Below are 22,361 nucleotides of genomic sequence, written 5' to 3'. Positions count from 1 at the left end.
TCTTTTTGTCCCGGTGACTCACCCTTCTCTGCTTTGAAGCCCAGGCCCTTATCGCATTCCTTAGCTCAGGAGGGCATATAAGCCTCAGCTGCCCTTGGGTCTCGTATCCTTATGGGATCCCTGAACATACGTAATTATACCTGTTTTTCTCCTATGAGTCTGTCCGATGTCAATCTGGTCATTAGACCAGCCCACAGAACCTAGAAGCCTAGAGGACGAATTTTTCCTCCCCAACGGGACGCAAATCGGGTAGGATAATAAATAATACCAACCTGTAGCTGAGCGATTTTATATTTCATTTCACATACCTCTCATCCATTGACCCACGTGGTCCTGTGTGAACCCCGTGAGGAAGGTAACAAGTGCTACCCTTCTGGTTTTCCGGGCAAGGAAACTGAGGCCCAGAGAGGTGAGCTGAGTCCCGGGTCAGAGGAAGAGAGGGAGGGTAGGCTTGAGCCCGGCGCATCCAATCCCCGGAACCAGGGTGCTTTCTAATAAGCCGCTTTGCCTTCACAGAGCTCACACCTCAGTGAGAGCTGGCCGGGTCTCGTATCTTCTTTTCCTTTTTTGGGTCTTCTGTGGCCGCTCCACGCGGCATGCGGGCTCTTAGTTCCCCAACCAGGGATGGAACCTGTGCCCCCTGCAGTGGAAGCGTGGAGTCCTAACCACTGGACCACCGGGGAAGTCCCTGTTTGTTCTTGAGTCAGCACAGCGGGGGAGACGGAGGACTGAGGGAGGAGGGAAGGGAGGGGTCAGCAGAGGGCCAGATGAGGAGGCTGGAATCCTGGGAAGGGTGGGAGAAAGAAACCGGAGAGGAAAGCCAGACCACTCGGGGGATCGTCCCCCGGGGCCCACTGAAACTCAAGGCTTAGGTGGAAAGGTGTCTTCTACCTGCCCAGGGCCCTGGAGAGAAAGGTACTTTACAGATGCTCTCTAGGAGGCGTGGGAAGAACACCCCCCTCCTTCCCAGGGCAGGCGGGGGTGGTGGGTGGGGGGTGGCGGGGGTGGGTCGCGGGGAGGGGCTGCCCAGTTGCCCCCGGTAGCGGCCGCCGGCCGTATTGTGAGGTGGTTCTGGTCACAGGCCAGGGGGTTGAGGTGGGAGGAGACGGAAGTGGTGGGGGCAGTGGCAGCCTCCTGGGCTCTGCCTGCCCCCAGCCCCTGCCTGGGGCCTTCTGTCACCGCCACCATCATGGGCAGTGCGTACCACTGGGAGGCCAGCCGCCGGCAGATGGCTTTGGGCCGGAGGAGGTGGCTGATGGCCCAGCAGCAGCAGCAGCAAGAGCAGGTGCATGAGAGGGGCCCCGTTCGCCAGGGTCCTTCCGGGGACACGGAGGGGATGGGGAGGGGAGACGACGGACCCCAAGGAAGCTGTCCATTACCTGGTGAATGTTGTTTTGCTTGGGCTGGAGGAAAGCAAGGTCCTTGGATGTCTTGGATGGACCGTAGGAAAGCAAGGTCCTTGGATGTCTTGGATGGACCGTGTGTGTGTGTGTGTGTGTGTGTGTGTGTGTGTGTGTGTGTGTGTGTGTATTGGGGTGACTCAGCTTTGCTGTTGTACCAGGCCGAGGCCTCACGTGGGATTGAAGCGTCAGGCTCGGGAGGTTTTAAAGCTGCTCTGTCCAGTAGGGCGGCCACCAGCCTGCGTGCTATAGCCCTTGAGACGTGGCTAGTGAGACCGAGGACCTGCATTTTAAACGTTACATACATCTAATTTATTTAAATATACTCTTTAAGACAAATTTTCGTTTTACCTACCGAAACACTTTTAAGTATGTTTGGAACAACGTGGATATGTGAACCTACTTTTTCGACTGTAAATTATCTGAACTCTAAATATTTTAAATCAAAATGCAGTGTCTAAATTCAGATGTGCTGCTGAGTATAAAATGCCCTCTGGGTTTTGAAGACTTAATACAAAAACAAAGACTATAAACTATCTCATTAATATTTTCATATTGGTTTTACGTTTTGGCTGTATTGGGTTGAATAAAATGTATCATTATACCCAGTTTCACCTATTTCTTCTTACTCTGTTACGTGGCTAACAGAGCATTTTAAATGATACATGGCCCTCGTTATACTTCCACTGGGCAGTGCTGTTTCAGAGCATGTGCAAGAGATTATTCTTTACCCTCCGGCACTGCAAACGATTTTCAGTGCGCGGAGGTAGGTGGCCAGAGGCGGCTGTTTCCTGGGCAGGGGGCTGTGCGGGGGTGGGGGTGGGGGGGGGCGCACTGTTGCTATAGAAACAGTCCTTGGGTGTGGGTGGGTGAGGGGAGAGAGCTCAGGCCCCAGCCTCAGCCTCCAACTCCAGGGAACAGAGGCCCTCCAGCCGCCTCCGCCTCTGGATTCCCTTGCCTTGCTCCCCTCAGTGTCTCCGGCAGGGGGGCGTGGCTGGGTGGGGAGGGAGGAGGATGCCACTTGCGGGTGGCTTCTTGACAGGAACTGAAGAAACTCCAAGAAGAGAAACGGCAATCTGAAAAAAGAACCCAGCCATCTCGGGAGTCGCCGCGGGAGTCGCAGCCACCGCCGGCGCCATCACGGTCGCCACCCGCGCAGCCGCAGCCGCAGCCTCCGCAGGTACCCGAGCGGCCGCCGCCGCCGCCGCCGCCTCAGCCAAAGCCACAAAATGCCCAAGACCCTCTTACTGAGCGCACCTCCCGGTACATTCTCCAGGATTCCCAAAGGCCAGGCGCCCACAAGGACAGATTCCAAGGACGGGTGACGAACCCTCAAGGTGCAGGTGAGTGACTTGCCCGGGAGCGGCAGATGGTGAGGAGAGAGCCCCGGGCTATAGTCCAGAAGCCACATCTGTCACCCCACCCTTTGACCCTCCCTGGCACCCTTCACCTTTACTTGGGGGTGGGGGCGGTCACACTCTCTGAGTGGATTTGCACCAAGCGAGAGCTGCAGAGAAACCCGCTGACTTCCGCAGAGCGTGGCTCAGAAGTGGTCAGTCCCTTCTCCAGGGTGAGGGTGACAGACGGGGTCGGGGTCGGCTCGGGGCGGCCAGAGGGTGGGGCAGGAGGTGTAGGCTTAGCAACGGATATCCTGAGCCCTGGGGGGTCTGGAACAGGGAAGCCCCGGTCGGCTTCCTAGTGGAGAATGCTCAGCGGGGGCTGGGACTTTGCCTTGCCCCAGCTGGGGGCCTTGGCCTGGCCCCCAGAAACGTGGTAAAGAGTCCGGCTGTGGCATGTGCCATTCTCAGGAACTGCCAGCTGAGTGACGTGTGCTTCGTTTCATCATCAGGTTTCGGGAAATCGAGCCCAGATACACACACCAAGTACCCACGATTCACGGTGAGACGGACTCAGCGTGCGAGAGGCGGCTACGGTTTGGCTGCGTGTCTGCCCGCGCTCGCGTGTTAGTGCAGGTGGAGTCTAGAAAGGCTTCCTCGGCGGGAATCGGGAGAGGGGACTGAAGTTATTCCGTCACTTCTGGATGGCCCGTTCCTCCACTCCACGCCCCCATAAAGATGTCTCTGTAGGCCCTGTTGCTCAGCACTCCGTATAAGTGAAGGAGCTGACGATCTAGTTGGAAAGATAGGACGGGTGCCAGAGAAGCAAAATCAAGGGGGCCGTTTGCAACGCGGATGGGGTAGAGCCAGCTGCAGCGGGAGGACGGTAAGACGTGAAGTCAGGGCTTGTGGTCTCCGTCAGGATCACCACTCTCGGGTAGCACGACTCAGATCTCTGAGCCTCAGCTGCCCCACCCGTAAAATGAGACTGATAATACCCCACCTCCTCCACGGAGGTGTCACGAGGACTGAATTAAAAGGGAAAGCATCCAAAGCACTTAGCTTACGGCCTGGCTCCTTGTAGACTGTCAAACCCAGGAAGACGCTTTTTTGAGAGTCTTGAGAATTACATGAAACAGGATACGCTTTGGAAAGAAGCTTTTTTTTTTTGTCTCTGACTCAGGCGCAAAGGATGGGAGAACCTGACCCCGGCCCTTTAAGACGAGGACTAGGCTGCTACATCATCTCACTTTGATTACTCGGGCTTCAGAGGCCTTAAGACAATGTTCTCAAACCAGCAGGCCCGGGAGCTGCTAACTAACCTGTTCTGCCTCCTGTCTCTCCCTCTTCTCAGTCAACGAACTACATCCAGCAGTGGTGATTCAGAGACAGACCCCCGAGACCCCACTGGCCGGCCATCAGCAAACATCAGATGAGCAGCCCCGTCTTCCTACCTCCCAGCAGCATCTCCACTTCAAAAGCCGAGCCCTCCTGATCCACTCTGGCAGGGAGGCTGGCTGGGAATCACGTGTGATTTCTTCCCGCAAAGAATCAAGAGACTGGCTGGGCTCCAGGAGACAGAGATGAGGGGGAGGGGCCAGGAAGACCCACGAAGAGGATGGAGAGGGCGCGAGAAGACAGTGGAGGGCGATTCCATGCTTCTCCAGGCAAAGCCAACGGGAGAACTTGGCCTTGGGCCCCCAGCTCTACAGCTCCACTACTGGCCCTTACTTAGCAGTGATATCACAGCCTGCTGGGGGCTCAGGTCTACGACTCTCGCTGGAGCCACCAGCCCTTCCTCCTGGCCGATGCTTATCGAGATGCACCTGGGGAAGCGTGGGTGGCATCACACCAGAGCAGACCTGGGACCTGGGGCAGCATCAGGAAGAAGTGGCACGCAGGGGCCTCCTCCAAGTCCTGTGTCGTGCCTGGTCCACGGTGGGCACTCCGCTGTTGAACGGAGGGTGGTTGGAAGGGATGGAGAGAAAGAACTCGGAGGAAAGGAGGACTGTAGCCTCAGGCACAGGACACCTGACCTTGGGAAGAGGGGGACTCGCCCCCCGCCCCCACCAAATCCACAGGCCTCTTCCTCCCTGGGTCTCAGCCTTTCCACGTAGCAGAGACAACCCAGAGGCTCTGGAGGCCCCAGGCAGCCGCCTCACCTCTTCCTGAAACTGACACCTGGGGTCCCCCAGCCCTGCTCCCTCTGCCACTCTTGACTGGTGAGGGGGATGCCTGGGTCCTTTCACTGTAGCGTCTCACCTTTGGGTGAGACTGAAGGAGCCTCTCTGCAGTGTTTCCTGAGAGGAGCAGTTGGGGGAAGCGAAGGAGCGGGAGCGCACAGAACAGGAGCATTAAAGTTGGGAGGGGCTCGGAGACACACAACGAGGGAAGGGGAGCGAGCGAGCTCCTGGGAGCGGTCTCCCAGAAGGCAGAGAGGCCGGCCGTGTTCCCGAGGGGCTCAGGGACTGGGGAAGAGACCTTGATGCCCACTTGGATATTAAGAAACAGGCTGTGAGATGGGGAGCGTCCACCGGCTCCCTTCCCACTCACAGGAGCCTTTTATTTTCCTTCCTTAAACACGGTTAAGCACAGCTGATTGACTCCGATATAAATCCATTACATTTGGCGAACTCCACCCAGCGTGAGCTCCAGCCTGGCCCCCGTGGACTTCCGTGCTCTTACCAGCACCACCTCCACGCCAGTTACCCAGGCGTGAAAGCGTGCGGACAGCACGAACTCCTTCCTTCCCCTCATCCCCCCCGGCCGGCGCCTCACCAGGTTCTGGCCCCACGTGCCCTTCTCCGCCCTTCCTACTGCAACCTCAGCTTTCCCTGCTACTCAAGCTCACCTCTCTGCCTGTCTGAGTGACGGAAACCGGTAACCGCCTTTAGTGAGCAAACACAATTCCTGCTCGCCTAAAGAACCTGGGGTTTGCCTGGGGCTCCTCATCTGAGTGACAGCAAAGAGGGGACGGCCTGGACCAGTCCCGACTGATAGGCAGCTCCATACTGTCAGCGCCCAAAGGAGAGCAGAGGCCTCTGGGAGCAGAGGGCGCCCTGGGACTAGGCCAGGGGTGCAGCGGGACCCAGCAGTCCGGCCTCACCTCTGCAGGTTTTCAGCGGGAGGGCGGCTGCGCCCACCGTTTGACCTGCCTGTGTCCCCTCACGTGGGCTCAGGCTTGTGGCCTCCTTCAATAAAAACCTTTTAAAATGACTCTGGCTTTGTCTCTGTTTTTCCTGTGCAGGCCCAGGGGGGTGCCCGGTGCCTCCCTTCCCTTTCCTTCCCTCCCCTCCCCTCCCCTCCCACTTTGGTTCCTGCTCTGAAGAGAACGATAAAACTGTTTTCGGGAGAGAAGCTTTAGCTGCAGAACAGCTCTGACTTCCTGGGGACCCAGACAGTCTAACCAGGAAGGCTGCGGAGCCAAAGGGCCTTGGCCAATCTTGCTGTCAGATGGGTGGGGTGGGGAGACAAGGTACCAGGCGTTCTCGAAGCAGGCCATCACCATCACCCTGTCACACGACCAAAGCAGGGCGGCATAGGAGAGCATCTACGGTTCCCTAAGAGGCCCTGGGGACAACACTGGCTGTCCCCCAAGTCACCTTCTCATTACCAGGTGGAGAACTTGGAAAGGATCCATGTATTAAAAGCCAGACAAAATGAAAGCTTTCTCCACATTCAGGCAGGACAAAGGTCTTCCCTGGACGAGCTGGGCAACCAAGGTGCTCAGCACAGACAGTGTGGGAGCCACTCCGTGCCGCTGAGGCAGCTCTGAGGAAACGTCAGGTCAGACTTTCCTCAAGACAGACCAAGGGGAATATCTGGTGCTGGCTTCTAGAAGAACCAAGCTTCCATTCCTGTGGAAATCAGAGAGGGCGTGAGGGTGTGTGTGCGTGTGCGTGTGCGTATGAAGTTAACGTCCACAGAAAGCTTCCTCTGCTGGGGGTGAACAGGGGGAGGGTATGATAAAGCAGGGCTTTTCCTTCGGCAGAGTCACTCTCGTCCTATTGGGTGCCATGGAGTGGTGGGAGATACAGACCAGGCCGGCAGGTGCCCGCAGCTCGACGACAGCAGACAGGTCACGGCGGGCGAGGGACCAGCAAGTGGGGCTTGGATGCGTTTCCCCGGCAGTCCACATATTCGTAGCTCTGGAAGACCAGCTGCTCTGAATGGCTCAGGTAGGAACAGGTCAGGGTGCCCCTGGAGAGGAAACAGGGCTTTTCTTTTTCCAAAAAAACCCACACCAGTTTTATTTTGAAGATTACAGAACTTGAGCCTTGGCCCTACCCAACTTCCACGTCCACCGATCTAAGGATATGCAGTTGGGGTAGGAGTGAGAGAAGGAAGTAGGGAGGCCAGGGGAGAGACCTGGTGGCGGCAGAGGAAAGGAGTAAGATGGCGGCTGGAGAGCTCCCGCCACCCTAGGTCTGCGCTTCACTGTCTTTACTCCTCCACACCACAAGGGTCTGGGAAGAAGAGGAAAGCCCTGGCCCTGCTCTGCTCTCTGGGGAGGGCTGGCTTCCTCAGACCAGACCCGGCCCTTCCTTCTGCTCCCCACTCTGCCGAGGCACCTGGGACAGCTGCCCCCCACCCCCCCACCGGGTTCTGGGCAGATCTGTGCCCGTCACGTCAGTGGCTCCTAAGGTGGGCCTCAGGGGAGGGGCTGGATCTGCTACTGCCAAGAGCCGACACAGACTCACGGGATTCGCTGCGATGACTCTCCCCCCACGGGGGGCAGAAGTGGGAGAGGGTCCCAGGGCTCCAAGCCCTACTTACTGGATGTGCAGAAGCACATGGTGGACTTTGATTTTCAGCCAGGTACAGATCTTGCTGAGAGAGACAGAGAGAGAGAGACAGAGAACCTGGGCCCACGTTTCACACACTGAGCAGCCTGTCGGACAGCTCGGACGAGACCTGCCGTCCCAGCCCCCCCCTTGCCTCCTTTCCATCAGGGGCCCCACATGCCGCCCCCACCCCTCCCCCCTCCCTCTGCCCAAGGTGAGCACGTCGCCCCTGCTGCAATATCGCTCCTCCAAACCCCACTGGTTTGGCCCAGGCACGGGCTGGCCTCTCCCTTAGTAGAAGACGGTGAGTCAGGCTGAAGAGCCTAAGGTCATATAGCGTTAAGTGTGAACCAGATTCTAGGCTGGTTTTCATTCCAGGCCAGGTCCAAACAGGCAGAGGCCGGGGACCCTGAATGCTTGTACACTGCAGTCTTGGCCACAGAGTGCAGGCCACGTGCTGACTGCAGGGTCTGCTAAGCAATCAGAACATCTGGTGGGAATTCGACCTGGGTTTCCAATCAGGACAGAGGCTAAGGGAGAAGGGATTGATCAAGGGCTACTCACTATGTGTTTTCATCCCATATCCTGTTGGCTACCGTATACAACATCTGTCAACCAAATGGGTATAGGGTTAGCCCCAACTCCAGCCACCCGCGTCCACACACCTGTGGGCAGGTCTGGCCAGCAAGAGGGAGTCACCTGCTCACTGGCCAAAGGGCCGACGTGGAGGAGAAGGCTGTCGGAGACCTGCCCCACCACGAGGGACAGGTGCAGAACCTCAATGGTCAGCTGGGTCACGGCGATGGGGTAGTAGTTGTTATTGGAGATGCTCAAGATATTCTGGCGAGCAAGACAGGGAAAGGAAGGGGTTAGGGTAGCACCATCCTGGCAAGAAGTCGAACAGTTTCAAAACCCCGCAGCCTGATTGAGCCCACCCCCAACGCGGGCCTCAGCTGTCGAGGCCCAGTGCCAGGAGCCCCTCGGAGGGGCTCTTAGCGGCGAGGGGTCGCCTTTAACTGAGACATTAAGCTGGCTCAAAATCCAGTCTCACCCTGCAAGGCTCTCTCTGTTCAGTCCTGCCCACCCGGGGAGTCTCAGGCACACCACCCCGACTGCACCCAGTGATCTACGGCTCTGGCGTCAATTCTAACCCCTCACTGTTCCAACCCTGCACGGTCTGTTAGGGGGCTCATGGTTGCTCCTGCTTCTCCCCAGGCTCCCGACATCCTCTGGCTGCCATAAGATCCCCGGCTACCGATGCCCGGGGTGAGCACACCGGACAAGGGCTGTACAGAGGAGTGTTGCCAGGAAGGTGGGGTCGGAGCCCAGGGGCGCAGGCACCCACCCACCGTTATACTGAGGTGGATGTCGGCCTCGCCAACAGTCACCGTGGAGGAGTTGAGGCCTACAGGCTGCACGGCGATAGTCCGGGGAAACAGGAAAAAGACGATGAGGGAGGAGGTCACCAGGCAGATGAACACTGCCAGGAACACGGAGAGCTTCCTGTGGGAGAACAGGACCCGGGGTAGAGGAGTGGAGAAGTCTGGACACCAAGGCTGCCTGGGCCGGGGGCGTTCAGACACTCTTCTCTCTACGTAAGGCTCTCCTCCGAGCCCCCACCCCAACACACACACACAACTGTACACTTAGCTCCCCAGATGCGGAGGACCAACCTAGGCTCAGAGGTGGCCCAGGGTGGGTAGGAGCACCGGACTGAGAGGCTGGCAGCCCGGCTTCCATTCCCAGTTCTGTGTTAGCCACTGGCCCAGCAACTCTGAACAACCCGCCTAACCGCCCTAAGCCTCCGTTTCCTTGTCTATAAAATGGGGGTAACGGTACCTACCTCATACCATCTGTTATGGGCTAATGCATGAAAAGGCACCCATCCCTGGCCCTGGCACATAGCCAAAGGCTCAACCAACGCTAGCTATTCTCACTGGAAGAAGTAAGCCCATGTGAATTTTGACAGTTCTGAATTTTCATATTCATATTCAGAACAAGACATCATCTGTCCATCTAGTTCAAAATTGAGATATGCATTAGAGAGAGAGCACCTTGTTAGCATTTCCTAAGGGGCACTGCCAGATTCGGCTTCTGGTGCACTGGCGGGGGCAGGTTGGGTGGTGGGCTCCCCCACGGAAGCTGAGGACCCTGGGAGGAGGTTGCAGGGATCTATGTCAAAGGACCCAGATGACAAACAGGGTCATGGGCCCCCCAGTGAAACTCAGGGCTGCCTCCTCTGAGGTTCTCAAGTGTCCCAGAACAGAGAGCAGCTGGTTTCCCATCTCTACGGGGAAAAGAACAAGCAGGTCTGAGCTGCCGTAGCAAAGGAAGTTCTTAGGAAAAATCACTTCCCCAAACCAACAGCAACCACAGCCACTCCCTCCCTCCTGGAAGGACTTGCAGAGTCAAGAGGTCCTCTCGGTCTTCAAAAGGGAGCCACGCTTCTTGGAGGCAGTGGTGCAGGACACCAAGAGGCCTCAGGTGGCATCTGCTGTGCCCCGAGCTTCTTAAACTAGGAAAATCCTTGGAAACAGGGAGCTAATACGTCTGAGGCCAGTGAGGCTCAGGCTCTCTGGGGGAGAACCAATGGAGAAAAGCTGGGGGGTGGGGTGGGAAGGGGGATTGGGGGAGACAAAGAGGAAGAGCCCCCAGGGGCAACGCCTACAGAGCTGGGATAGGAAGAGGGGCTTACGTGTGCCTGGGCTTCAGCCTCTGGTCCCCATAGGGGATGAGGGCCACCAGCTGCTTCTCTAGTTCTGTAGAAAGAGGGTGAGAGGGAGGGCCGGGAAGTGTCCATGACAAGTGTTTCCTGTGCCAGCCTGCCAGCAGCACCCCTCCGTCCCACAGAGCAGTGTCAGAAGCACGCCACCTCTGCCTCAGAGCAGGACTGACTGGGGACACCGGGCTGCTGGCAGCTCGGCTTTGCCAGCTCTAGAACGGAGGCGAGAGTTTCATTAACAGGTGTGGAGCATTCCTGCACGTCACCACAAATCCGAGAAGCCCAATTTCTTTGGAGACGTCACTGTAGCTTCCTGCAACCGAAGGCAGTGCTGCTAAGAGGGCAGAGAGGCTGGGAATCCCCTGGGTTCGGGCGGTACCACCAGGGCAGGAGGGGGTCTCTGCAGCGAGCCCAGGGAGGGTCAGCATCTCCCTGGCTAGCCCTGAAACTCAGGGACTAGGAGCTGGGAGACCCAACCCCATCCAAGGAGACTCAGAGGGGCCTGGCACTGGCCAGCTGGCTGCTAAGAGCTTTTCCTGGAGCCCGGGCTACTTCCAGAGCCTGGGGCCACTCACCTCGAGGGATCTCCCCACTGCCCTGGCAGGTGGGACAAGTCGCAAAGCTGCCGCCAGCAGCCCTTTCACAAGGCGCACAGGAACAAGAAGGCTTGCTGCTGGTGGTGCTGGAGTAGCTGGCAGCCTCGCTGCCACAGGCTGGGCCGGAGGGCAGCATCGACTTGTTCTCATCCTCCCGAGAGCCCAGCTGGGAGAGCGTCTCACCCATCGTTCAGGGGTATTTTTCACTGATGAGAGAAGAACAAAGTCCAGTCAGCACCGATGCCGGGTGTCCCTCTGGTTTTAGGCTCTTGAGATTGGCAAGGAGCCCCACCACGCTTTCAGCAAGCTCGAGCCTAAGCCAGTGAGGGGGTGGGAATTCGAGCAGCTACACACGACTCCTGGATCGGGAATCTCAACGCATTGCAACTCTTTGTTGTTTTTGTTTTTATTGTAGGGAGAGCTCAATCGGCCTACAAGAGGGAAAAGCAAAGCAGAAGTTATTTCACTTTAAGGGACTTTCGTAAGTGAAAGGCAGAGCGCTTAATTTTGTTCTGGAAAAGCTGCTGAGCTGTCATTCACTGCAAGGGAAGGAAGTTAGATAGGTCATGGGGGCAGCAGCCAGGGGAGCCCCTTCATCCTCTGCGACAAGACGACTCTGAACGTGTCTCTAGAGCACCCGGGCAGAAATGCCCGAGGTCTCCAGCCTGGGTGTGCAAGGAAAGTTTCCATTCCTGAGCCTGGACAGGTGCTGGCGTAATAGGAAGGCAGGGATTCTTTGGGACAAGAAAAGAAAAAGGCGGCTAGGCTGGCCACAGATGGGGCTGAGAACCCTAAAATGATTGTAGAAGGGAGCATAAACCTCTTCCGCTTGCTTTCTGAGTCGGGGTGGGAAAGAATGTCTGGGCGAGGGTGGTAGCAATTTCAGGGTCAGTCCTTCACTAGGACGAGTCACAGCGAACTCCAGATCCTTCCCAAAAGACTGGTGGCAAATGAGTGGGCAAGGTGAGCCCCACTCAGACCTTCTGGGCTTAAAATAAAGGAGGCCTCACCTGGTTTAGGTCTGAGGTTTAAAATAAAGGGAGCCTCACCTGGTTTAGGCCTGAGATCCTGGGCTCCTCTCAGCTGCAAGAGGGCTAGAGATTGCTGGAGTACGTCTTTGGGGAGGAGGGCCTGTAAGGCAGGGTGGCTCCAGGGGGCCGCCAGTCCCCTTCCCGGAGAGTCCTGGGGACCGACTGCACCGCGTTGGAGGAGGTGGGGAGCGGCGACCCTGGCCTCCCCAGAGCCTTCACGCCCTACTCTGGGGCTCGGCCATGGGCTGCGGGGTCGGAGCGGACTGAGAGGCTAGGAATTCAATGAACGAGGATTTTCAGTCCCACCACACACCCCGGGAGGCCGTTAGCAGAGCTTGGAACCTGCGTGTTGGGCTAGGAGGAGGCACAGAAGGGGCCTCGGCCCTTGCATGCCAAAAGGAAAGAAGGCAAGGAGGGTCCCTTCTTTCTAAGGAACCGCCTTACCCCCGGGCGACCGCAGCGACAGAAACGCCTGCAAAGCAGAATCGAAAGCGCGGGAGCCGGGGTTTTCGCCCCAAGCTTCGGCTCAAAGCCTTGGGAAGCTCCGCCCCGGCTCCTCCGGACCCGCCCCTCCCTCCCAGGGCCAGCCTCTCTCGACCCAGCGGCCAGAAAACTTCTCGGTTCTTCAAAGGCCACGCGAGGTTCCCGACGAAAGGACCGGCCAGTCCAAGTAGGGGTTTCAAAGTTTATTTCACCATTCTTGAAGCGGTTAGGTACAAGTACAATGGGACAGACGACTGGACCCCAGGGCCCTCCTGGACCCCTACAATACAACTCACATGGTCAAGACAAGATCCCGTCCCAAATCAACCGAATTAATTACACACACCCTGCCGCTCAGCCTCTACCCAGAAGCCCACCCCCCACCCCCACCCCCCACAAAAACGTTTTAAATAATAAACAGGCTGGTTGGCTTGCAGTCTGAATCCTGGCTTATTTCACAGCATTCAAGAGTTATACTGTAAATAAACATCATTATGGCCAATGATTTAAATCACCATTCGTTATAATACCAAACCAGGTTAAGTAATACTATTTTACTATCCCTCCCCCTTCAGGCTGGGGGTCAGAGTCTTCTTCTTCTGCAAGTAATTTTTATGACTATAATCTGTAGTGTTCTTTGTCACACCTCTTTACTAGCCGTACCCAAGACTCCCTTCTATAAAACAGCGAGGACCAGGACCCCGTAAGCGAGCTCCTTCCCGCTCGCGTACCCTGGGGTTAAACCAAAACTTTTTCGGTGAGTTTGCTCCCATCCGAGTCTTGCAAAACACCAGCCTCTTTTTCTTGTTCCAGGTACTCCTGAACAGATTGCAAACATTCAGGAGGCCATCAGGATGGCCTAAGCCTCACACCCACTCATTTGCCCACCCCTGAACTTCACTGACATGATTCACACAGGAGCCTGCCTTTCACTTTTCTCATGTTCCTATACACCCCCGCCCACTCTACTGTAAAGGCCTGCCCCCCGACATAAAGAAAAAGGGTAACTGTTAAATTTACTTTTCCCTTTAATAGAAGAGTTTTCCTTCTTTGTAGCATTAGCAAAATATTTCACACTACCTACATTTTTTCCCTTAAATAAAATAAAATGTCTGCAAAATTGCTACGACAGACGCTGCTCAACAGGTGCTGCTGGCTTAATGCGCACACTCCCCGCTCCTTTCTCAGAAGTGCAGAGACTGGAAGGTGGATGTACTCTAAACGCATCACTGGGGGTCTTTTGAAAAACAACAGTGCCCGTTACTAAGACTTGCAGGGGAACGACTTTCTCCATGAGAAGGGAAGAGGAACAAAACTCCTATCGTGCGCGCCCTGGGTGTTATTTTAACACCACACAGCTATGAAGCTTGGGATAGGTTAGAAAAATTATGAGAGTAATTCTTGAAAACAACGTCCAAGGTTAATTTCTTTTATAAGCTGACAATGAACAGATATCCTCATTGAAAACATCCACAATTAAGCAAAGAAAAATACTCAACTTCAGTACAAGCAGGAAGAAAAAGGGTTCTATAGGGAGTTTAAGTTGCACTTTTCAGTGCACTAAAACGGAGAAGAGTTTTATCCAGATCAAGTGAAAAATGCTCTTCCTACAATTCATCTAACGTCTAAAGGGAAGGTTTAAGTTCCGGCCTTTCATTTGCTCCAAAAAATACCGCAAGGCAGGTATTGTCTTGACAGTTCAATGATGGGCTCTATGTAGATTCATCAGATCAAAAAATAAGCAAGGGCCTCCACCCCACACCCCCAAGACAGAATAAAGATCGTCTCTGAGCAGCAGGCAAAGTTACTGAATACGAGGTCACTCCTCAGTAGCGGTGGCTGTACCAGTCGTCGTTGTTGATCTGAAGGAGTTCTGTCACAACCTGCAGGATGTTGTAATTGTGTTTCTTCAGCAGCCTTAGGTTTAGCTGCCTGTCACAGAATCCCATTTCAAAGAGATGGGACATCAGGGCTGCTGTCTGATCTTCGGAAACTATTGGCTGTGTAGAGTCAAGAAAAGCGGAACAACGTTTTTTGTATAATTTGTGTTTATCTTGTTAAGGCATGCTCATCTTCCAGATTTATTCAAAATACTAGGTAATCAGGTGCCGGGCTACGGCACTCCTGTCCACCCAATACTAATGGGTCTTCTGAGGGGATAAGGAAGGACTGGGAAGGCCCTGCTTTGGATTAGGTATGTCTGCACTCTGAGCCAGGTGACTGGCGAACTGTCTTTAGAACTAGATGAAGGAAAAGATGCTAACGAACTCTGGAAACCCTGTGAAGTTAAAGGTAATCATGACGATGGGGCAAGAAGGAGCAAGAGAGGAGATGGTAATTGGAAGAAAGCATGGGAAACTGGAAGAAAGTATGGCCAGCGCAAGTCTTAACCACTGGACCACCAGGGAAGTCCCTCCCACGGGTCTTAAAAATAAAAGCCAAAATCACTTAACACAGCATCCCACCTACATCACTGGTCTTTTCTCTTCTTGGTGCAAATTCACCTTCCAGGTTCACATCTCCAAGTCTCTGTACTGGCTACTCTGTCTACAGTGCCCTCTCTAACCCTCTCTCCTGGCACACACTCATTCTGTCCTTTAGGACTGAGCTCGGGCGTCATCTGCCAGGACGCCTTCCCTGGCCCCGCCGTGGGGCCGACACCAGGCTGAGGTGTTCCACTGGTCTGAGAACACTCGCACAGTATCTTACACTGCACAATAAACGTTTTTTTTTTCCTTAATTGAATGGGAAGATTCTTTACATTCTACAGTGCTTTGCAATTTTCAAAAGTTTCACAGATAAATGTCCGTTTGCTTATTTCCCACTGTCTCTGGGCAGGAACTGGTGTCTGATTCACCTCGTAGTGCTGGCACCTGGGAGAGTGACCCCCACACAGTAGGTCCGCAACCAACGTTAGGTCTTTTTTCTTTCCTCCCTCAAGTGACTTAGCCAAAGTCATACAGCTGGAAAGTGGCAGAGCTGCGTGTTAAAGATTAAACTTAAAGCTCACGCTCGCTACGATGCCATGCTACTCTCTCCAACCCGGGCAGACGCCACTGCTTTCACTGGTGACTTGGATTCGGTTCAGGAAAATAAAACATACACTGACCTGTGCAGTGACTGGTGGTCCAGCAAACAAGGCCTTGTATGCAGAGGTGGCAACAGACAAAGCCCCCTTCACCAGCCCTCCAGCAACGCTGCTCCCGTGGTGGTGCCTGCGGGGAAAGCCAATTTGTCTCCCTAAAGAAACGTGAATCGTTATCTTCCTATGGATAACCTGGGCTCTAATCCTGGGAAGAAAATGAGATTTCCCCGAGAAAAAAGTCAGACGTAAAAGGAGAGTGGGCCCATTGTCCTATCAGTTTTATAGCTACAGATCTGGGCTTGATGTAGGGCCAGCTCTTACTGCTTGCTGCAAGATATGGGCAGGGCACTGCAGAAAGCACCTCACTCTGGTTAGCACGCCAGCTTTCAGCCCCGGCTGGAAATTCATGTGCTCAGCGGCACACTGAGGACCTGGCAGTCTGCATGCTCAGTTATCATCCCAGAGGAAACACCTCCCAAAGGAAATGTGATTTTCTGAACGCTCTATGTAGGGAGGAGCCCACCGTGACACTGCTCTGAGATGACTGGGAGCAGAGAGGCAGGCGTGGGAGCAGAGAGGCAGGCGTGTCTACGAAAAAGTTACAAGGATGCACAGCGGGCTGGGCCCTTCCTGCCTTCTTCTCTGGTACTAAGCAGGAGGTGAATCTGAGGGAACTTCCTCCTGGTCTGGAATGTGAACACTCTTATTAAACATCAACATGAGCCCTCTGCTCAGTGCTGCTCGCAAGCTTTAGGAGGAAATAAGGACAGGAAGGAATGATGGCTCTCCTCCGCTCTCGGCAGGTGGCACATGCTCTGAGAGGCTCGTTTAAGCGGAGGCAATACTAGGATATCCGTGTACAACTTCACTCCTCCACTTTTCTTCAGGACGCAGGCAGTGACAGACACGTCCACCAGAGGGCAAGCATCTGCCACTTTCCAGCCCTTGCCTTGGCCCTGGGTGGTTTTGGGTGAGTTGCCTCTGAAAGGGCCCCTGGCATGGGAAAAGGGTACCTAAAGGCCCCTTTCCCACATTTTTTCTTTTCACACTCATTCTAAGTAGTAGGCTGTGTTTCTTCCATTTGATGCTTGAGGAAGCAAAGCTGGGATTTGAAATACGGGTCTTTGTGATTCCCAGGCCAAAGCCGTTCCTGGGCATCCACTCCCCCAGCCCATCCCTGCTCCTGCAGACTCCTCTCCTCCCTTCATCTGTGCACTCAGACAGGTACTCGGTTGGGATGCTGTGGAGACAAGGATGTCCTCAGCTGCTTTCTAGGTGAGCTCCATCCATCCTGTACCCTCCCCTACTCTAGAGCATGGGCTGTCCTGGGGAAAGGGACCTGGGATCATCTAAGTCCCTAGTTACATGCTGAGGAAACTGAGGCTCCCGGGGGAAAGTGGCTTTTCCAAGCCAGTGTACTTGGGAGGACAGGACTCACGATGACTCTCAGCCCAGGGTTTCAGCCCACCAGGGCTTGAGGGGTCCTCTCTCTCCAGTGTCATCTGTCCCATGGCCTCTGTTTTTCTCCTCCAAGAAATCCCTCTTCCCCAACAAAGGCCTGAGGGTTGAGTACTGCCCAGACCTTGCCTAGAAGTGCAGGGTTTTACAGGCATCTCTGCCAACCCCCAAGGACCCCAGACCAGGAAACTCCCAGCTAAGGCTGGACGCTTGGTTCTCATACTCAGGGAACCGCCTTGAGTACCTTTAATCATTCCATCATGCAGTCATGAATCATGCAAGATTTCCTGATTGCCTACTGGGTAGCAGACATAGTGCTGGGCACTGCAGAGCTGAGGATGAGAAGAAACGGCTCCTGGGCTCAGTGTTTAGTCTGGTGGGGAGACAGCTCTGAGGAAGAATAATCATTCAGCAGCTGCAATCTGACCCAGGTCAGGGAGCCAATGGGAGGAAGCAGGTAGGTCCCCGCTAGTTTGTCCTTCTGTCTGGAATGCTTACTTGACTCTTTGCCACTTAAACCTTGGCTTTAATGTCACAATGGAAAGGCCTTCATGAGCAATCCCCCTCCCCCAGGTAAAGCAGCTCTCTCCGCAGTCACTCTCTAACACATTTCTGTGTTTTATTTTCCTTGATGGCATGCATCACCATCTGACATTAACCTCTTTAGCCATTCCCTGTCTCTCCCCACTCTTCATTATAATGTCCACTCCACAAGGGCAGGTCCTAAGCCATTTCACTCAGGCCTTCAACCTAGCAGGCAGTCCATAAATGAATGCTCAAAGTAAGAATGTTCCAGTGTTCTCTGTAGGGAATCCTCCAATGCACTAGGTCCTGGGCTGTCATCTTGTGGAGAGAAAGGGCTGCAGAGGTGAGGCTTCCAGGAAACAAAATGGTCATTAATGGAGGAAGGCTCCCTGGGCTGCAGGCTGTGTGTGGAGGCGGGGTTCCCATTTAAAGGAGACTGGATTGGGGTAGGCCCACAGCCTGGTGCTGCCCTGACAAACTGGGCCCCTTCCTTCACTCTCACCTTGCCCCACCTCCTCCTTCCCATTTGTTCATCAACACCTTTCCTGGCAAAGGCAAAAGATGAAGGGTGGGGAGGTTGCCAGTTTCATCTCCCTTATCAGGTGATCAAGTGACAGTTTCCCTCTTGGGTGTGAGGCCCAGGAGATGTAGGAGAAATGTTAAAGAAATTTCAAAGACTGTGGAAAACAATGTGTGTCTGTTTTCAGTTTCCATGTGCTCTCCATTTCTCTGTGTTTTCGGTTTCACAGCCATTGTAGCATGTGATCAAAGCCAAGTTTGGCCAATTTCTAGCTGGATGACCTTGGACAAGTTACTTACCCTTTCTGCCTTTGGTGTCTTCTTTTTGGAATAACTATACTTACTACATGGTTTGCGTTGTGTATTAAAAAAAGGAAAAGTGTTGGGAATTTCCTGGCAGTCCAGTGGTTAGGACTCCGTGCTTTTACTGCAAGCGCGTGGGTTCTGTCCCTGGTCATAGAACTAAGATCTTGCAAGCTGCAAGGCACAGCCAAAAATAAAAATTAAAAAAAAAAAAAAAAAAAGGAAACGTATGCAAAGTCCCTTGACCACAGCTTAGCATGCATCGGCCACTCAATGAGCTAGTGGTTCCCAACCTCTCGGCTTGCTCTGACTTCCCCTCTCCTAACTCAGTTCCACCCTTGTGCCTTAGCTCCTGCTGCATTCTGCCACCCCACAACATGGGGTGTAACAGACTAATTACCTAAGGTTTTGATCTCTTAAGGGATTTGGGGAAGCTCCCTGCATTGCTGGGGAAAACCAGGTGGCTGGTTTTGTTGCGGGGAGGGGACGAGGAGGGTGCAAGGCAGGCTGGTGCTAAACAGATGGGAAGCTAGTGGGCAGGAAGGGCTAGACCCTCCTGTCTGGCAATGGCTTCCCCCCCACCCCCTTTTACAATTCCCCTCATAGACAGCCTTTTAAAAAGTTAACACTGAATTATATAATAAATGCAAGCATCCAGCTTCCTGGTAAAAATGGAAAGAGTAGAGTTAACATTTCATTCTCCTTTGAACCCCCTCCCCACCTTCAGTTTTACCTTCCTCCCTGCAGGTAATTACTGTTACCCTTTGGTCACACTGCCCGTTGGTGACATCTCCGCCTCTTCAGTGCTGCCCAGACTGTATCAGGCTGTAATGACTGGGGAGATGCCACTCAGTCCTGCCCACCTCCCAACCAATCCTACGCACGACTAATTAACTTCTGGAAACCTTTCCAGAAGCTTCTAGTTGACATGTTCTCTCCCTCCTCTGAAGTCCTGTAAGTGCTTATCTCATGATTTACAAAGTCGCTATGTTCCCTGTCAGTGGCCAGTCTTGTCTCTCTCACTAGAGTAGAAGCTGTCTGAGGCCAGGCCCCGTGGTCTGCTCATCCTCTATGTCTCCACAGTCTCTTTGGCTCATGCAGAGCAGACAGTATTAATGAGGTCAGTAAACACCCTGTGAAGTGAAGGATTTTGTCTTTATCGATTTGAACAAGGGAGGCCCTCAGGGGGCCTGCTGCTGGCAGGCACTCTGACCAACAACGGGCGGGACTTCTGCTGAGAATCTCCCTGAGGAGAGAGATTGGATAGATAAGTGGTGAGGGGCCAAGGCACTGGATTCAGACACATCCTTGCTCAGCCACTTACTAGCTATATGTGACCTTAGACAAGTCATTGAGCCCTTCAGAGCTTTCTTCACCTATATAATGCAGACGACACCAGTCTCTCATTGGTTCCCCCTCTTCCTGTTCATCCTCTGGCTGTTACAAAGATCAATAGGGGTAATGGGTTTAGGCTGTTTTATGGGGTTCCATGTTCACACAGGTTAAAACATTGAATTAGGAAGGATAAAGGAGGAAGCCTTGTCAGCATCTCTCGAGTGGACCCGGCCAAGGGAGCGTATACGTGGGGTGGATACCTCTGCCTGGGTGAGGGGGAAGTGGTGGTATTGAGAGTGTTACGCTCTTCACCTCTCCTCCCTAGTCAAACGCTGCCACGCGTGTTCCTTTTGCCCCTCCCACCTTCCATCCCGGATTTATCCCGAGTTTAATTCCAAATATTAGATTATGGTAGAAAAGATCAAATAAAACGGTCACCAATTGACCAGACGTCCATCACAGTGTGGCCCGGGTTCCAGTCCGCTTATCTCCACGCCCCGCCCCGCCCCGCCTCGCTGCCGCAGGGCTGCTGATTGGCCCGCGCCACGTGACGTCACGCGCGGGTTTTAAGGCAGAGTGCCCCGGGCCGCTCCGCAGTGCCAGCGGGCTGGAAGCCGGCTGGGAACCTCGTGGGGCTGGCCCGGAGGGGAGCGGGGAGAGCGCGGCTGTCGGAAGGTAAAGGCGCTGTTCAGGCCGAGCCGAGGCGATCCGGGTGCGGGGCCGGAGGAGCTGGAGTCAGCGATCGCAGGAAGGCGGGCAGTGGAGTGTCGCGGGGCAGTGGGGAGGGGGTCTCGTGTAAGGAGGGTTGTGTCAACCGCCTAGGGATGTGGAAGGCGGGTGGGAGTGGGCCTCACTCTCCGGTCTCAGCGCCCGCACCCTGATTCTTAATTTGGGCCCTCTGCCCCCCAGCTGCACTTTCCCCAAGGATTCTCTCCTGGGGAACGGGTCGCGATGCCTGCTACCTCGCCACAAGCGCAGAAGCTGACTGTCCGGCGATCGAGGTCTCTTCCCCCAACCTCAGTGTCCTGGGACCTGGGGGTTTCTGTATGTCTCATCGCCCTTGTCAGGGCCCCCAGGGAGGGGGGAGAGCCTCTGTTACACCTGCAACTGCTTTAAGAAAAAAAAAAGGAATTAAAAAAATGAGCAGCTGATTTAGGAAATGATCAAGAAGTTGCAAATTTCATGTTTATTATTAAACATCTCCTCTTTTCTCGCCTGACCTTTCCCTGTTCAGATAGCCCAGCTGTGGTCTCCAGAGCCTGCAGTTTCAAGGCCTCCTCCCTGCCTGTACTGTGAGCCCCAGGACCTGCACCTTAGCCAGTGTTCAACATGGGGAACCACTTGACAGAGATGGCGCCCACCGCCTCCTTCCTGCCTCACTTCCAGGCCCTGCACGTTGTGGTCATTGGGCTGGACTCGGCTGGAAAGACCTCCCTTCTTTACCGCCTCAAGTTCAAAGAGTTTGTCCAGAGTGTCCCCACCAAAGGCTTCAACACCGAGAAGATCCGGGTGCCCCTGGGGGGGTCCCGTAGCATCACCTTCCAAGTGTGGGATGTGGGGGGGCAGGAGAAGCTTCGGCCACTGTGGCGCTCCTACACACGCCGGACAGACGGGCTGGTGTTTGTGGTGGATGCCGCTGAGGCTGAGCGGCTGGAGGAGGCCAAGGTGGAGCTACACCGAATCAGCCGGGCCTCGGACAACCAGGGTGTGCCTGTCCTGGTGCTGGCCAACAAGCAGGATCAGCCTGGGGCCCTGAGCGCAGCCGAGGTGGAGAAGAGGCTGGCAGTCGGCGAGCTGGCTGCTGCCCCACTCACCCACGTGCAGGGCTGCAGTGCTGTGGACGGGCTGGGCCTGCAGCCAGGCCTGGAGCGCCTGTATGGGATGATCCTCAAGAGAAAGAAGACTGTCCGGACAGGCAAGAAGAGACGGTGACCTGAGGCTGCCCCCTCCTCACCAGTAGGGGTCTGCACACTTGGACAGCCAGGTGGAGCCTGTGGCCCCTCACTTAGCCCCAGGGTGCAAGGACCTGTTCACCTCGATGAAGGACCGAGGAGCACACCGCGGGGGTCCTGTTTTGGGGCAGCACTGGGGTGGGCGATGGGAGATGGGATGTCTTCTCACATCTCTCCCTCATCCTCACTTCTGGAGAAGTGGAGGCTGCAGGACTGTGGAGGCTTAAATGTAAACTGACTCTACCTCGACCCTGTTTCCTGTTTTTCTTCTCTGGCTTTTTGATTAGATGTGTTTGGGGGTGAAGGAGAGTTTCTTGGAGGATGCATGTGGAATAAACGAGAACTAGCTCTTGCCCCTCCCCCCAACTGAGGGGTCTCCCCAGGTTGCTTTTCTAGGGGTGCCAGTCGTAATAGTCTATATTTTTCTCTTTGTATGAAAGTGCCGAGAACTCCTCCCCACCTTTGTAGACTCACAACCATTTTTATAAGCCACGTGTGTCCTCTGTATTATTATTATTAATGATTTTTTAGCATTTGCCTATAAGTTATTAAAGACTGATGATGTTGTAGCTCTAACCTTGGTCTGGCATTTTCCTCTCCTTACCTAGCCTCAGGGTTAGTCCAAGATTTCTATATGGGCAGGCAGGGGTGGGGAGGAGGGACTTATCTTGAAGCTGAATTTGCAAAGCAAGCACTTTTCTAAAAAATTAGATTGTGTGTTTACGGGCTGGTGGGGATTATAGAGAGTTGAAATAACCCCATGCTATTGCCTGATCTCTGCCAGGTTTTTTTGGGTCCCTTCTTTCTTCCACTTTCCTCCCCTCCCCTCCT

The 22,361-nt window shown here is 54.6% G+C and overlaps 3 protein-coding genes across 6 annotated transcripts; 2 read left to right on the top strand and 1 right to left on the bottom strand.

Annotated features, from left to right (window-relative positions):
• The first annotated feature begins 1,189 nt into the window (after nt 1-1,189).
• On the top strand, nt 1,190-4,356 carry CCDC200 (coiled-coil domain containing 200). Its single transcript, XM_059997473.1, has 3 exons — nt 1,190-1,285; nt 2,443-2,743; nt 4,092-4,356. The coding sequence occupies exons 1-3, from the start codon at nt 1,190-1,192 to the stop codon at nt 4,322-4,324; spliced, it is 630 nt and encodes a 209-aa protein (XP_059853456.1). The 3' UTR covers nt 4,325-4,356.
• Nucleotides 4,357-6,063: 1,707 nt separating this feature from the next.
• On the bottom strand, nt 6,064-12,400 carry LOC132414681 (transmembrane protein 106A-like). 3 transcript variants are annotated; one of them, XM_059997453.1, is made up of 9 exons: nt 12,315-12,400; nt 10,819-11,045; nt 10,217-10,280; nt 8,871-9,024; nt 8,221-8,361; nt 8,086-8,129; nt 7,514-7,567; nt 6,777-6,937; nt 6,064-6,594 (listed from the first exon to the last, which is right to left on the bottom strand). In XM_059997453.1, exons 2-8 carry the CDS (start codon nt 11,024-11,026, stop codon nt 6,817-6,819), a joined length of 786 nt encoding a protein of 261 aa, XP_059853436.1. In that variant the 5' UTR covers nt 11,027-11,045; nt 12,315-12,400; the 3' UTR covers nt 6,064-6,594; nt 6,777-6,816. The 3 variants fall into 3 exon arrangements, with proteins under 3 accessions (XP_059853436.1, XP_059853433.1, XP_059853434.1); XM_059997450.1 differs by having other exon boundaries at nt 6,064-6,937; XM_059997451.1 differs by lacking the exon at nt 12,315-12,400 and having other exon boundaries at nt 6,064-6,937; nt 10,819-11,168.
• Nucleotides 12,401-20,171: 7,771 nt separating this feature from the next.
• On the top strand, nt 20,172-22,118 carry ARL4D (ARF like GTPase 4D). Of its 2 annotated transcripts, XM_059997462.1 has the most exons (3): nt 20,180-20,253; nt 20,488-20,579; nt 20,813-22,118. In XM_059997462.1, exon 3 carries the CDS (start codon nt 20,908-20,910, stop codon nt 21,508-21,510), a length of 603 nt encoding a protein of 200 aa, XP_059853445.1. In that variant the 5' UTR covers nt 20,180-20,253; nt 20,488-20,579; nt 20,813-20,907; the 3' UTR covers nt 21,511-22,118. The 2 variants fall into 2 exon arrangements, with proteins under 2 accessions (XP_059853444.1, XP_059853445.1); XM_059997461.1 differs by lacking the exon at nt 20,488-20,579 and having other exon boundaries at nt 20,172-20,253.
• The last annotated feature ends 243 nt before the right edge of the window (nt 22,119-22,361 follow it).

This window comes from Delphinus delphis, chromosome 19 (genome assembly GCF_949987515.2).
Source record: "Delphinus delphis chromosome 19, mDelDel1.2, whole genome shotgun sequence".
Lineage (NCBI taxonomy): Eukaryota > Metazoa > Chordata > Mammalia > Artiodactyla > Delphinidae > Delphinus > Delphinus delphis.
The sequence above is the reverse complement of the archived record's forward strand: the minus strand, read 5'-3'. Positions and strand labels throughout refer to the sequence as shown.

Excerpts from the sequence above, each read along its gene's own strand:
- LOC132414681 (XM_059997450.1), bottom strand. The coding sequence starts at position 11,026 with ATGGGTGAGACGCTCTCCCAGCTGGGCTCTCGGGAGGATGAGAACAAG. Across the intron at positions 9,025-10,216 it reads AGGCTGAAGCCCAGGCACAC|GAAGCTCTCCGTGTTCCTGG; the intron begins GTAAGCCCCTCT and ends GTTCTCCCACAG. Across the intron at positions 7,568-8,085 it reads ATATGGGATGAAAACACATA|CAAGATCTGTACCTGGCTGA; the intron begins GTGAGTAGCCCT and ends TGTCTCTCTCAG.
- CCDC200 (XM_059997473.1), top strand. The coding sequence starts at position 1,190 with ATGGGCAGTGCGTACCACTGGGAGGCCAGCCGCCGGCAGATGGCTTTG. Across the intron at positions 1,286-2,442 it reads AGCAGCAGCAGCAAGAGCAG|GAACTGAAGAAACTCCAAGA; the intron begins GTGCATGAGAGG and ends GCTTCTTGACAG. Across the intron at positions 2,744-4,091 it reads GACGAACCCTCAAGGTGCAG|TCAACGAACTACATCCAGCA; the intron begins GTGAGTGACTTG and ends CCCTCTTCTCAG.
- ARL4D (XM_059997461.1), top strand. The coding sequence starts at position 20,908 with ATGGGGAACCACTTGACAGAGATGGCGCCCACCGCCTCCTTCCTGCCT.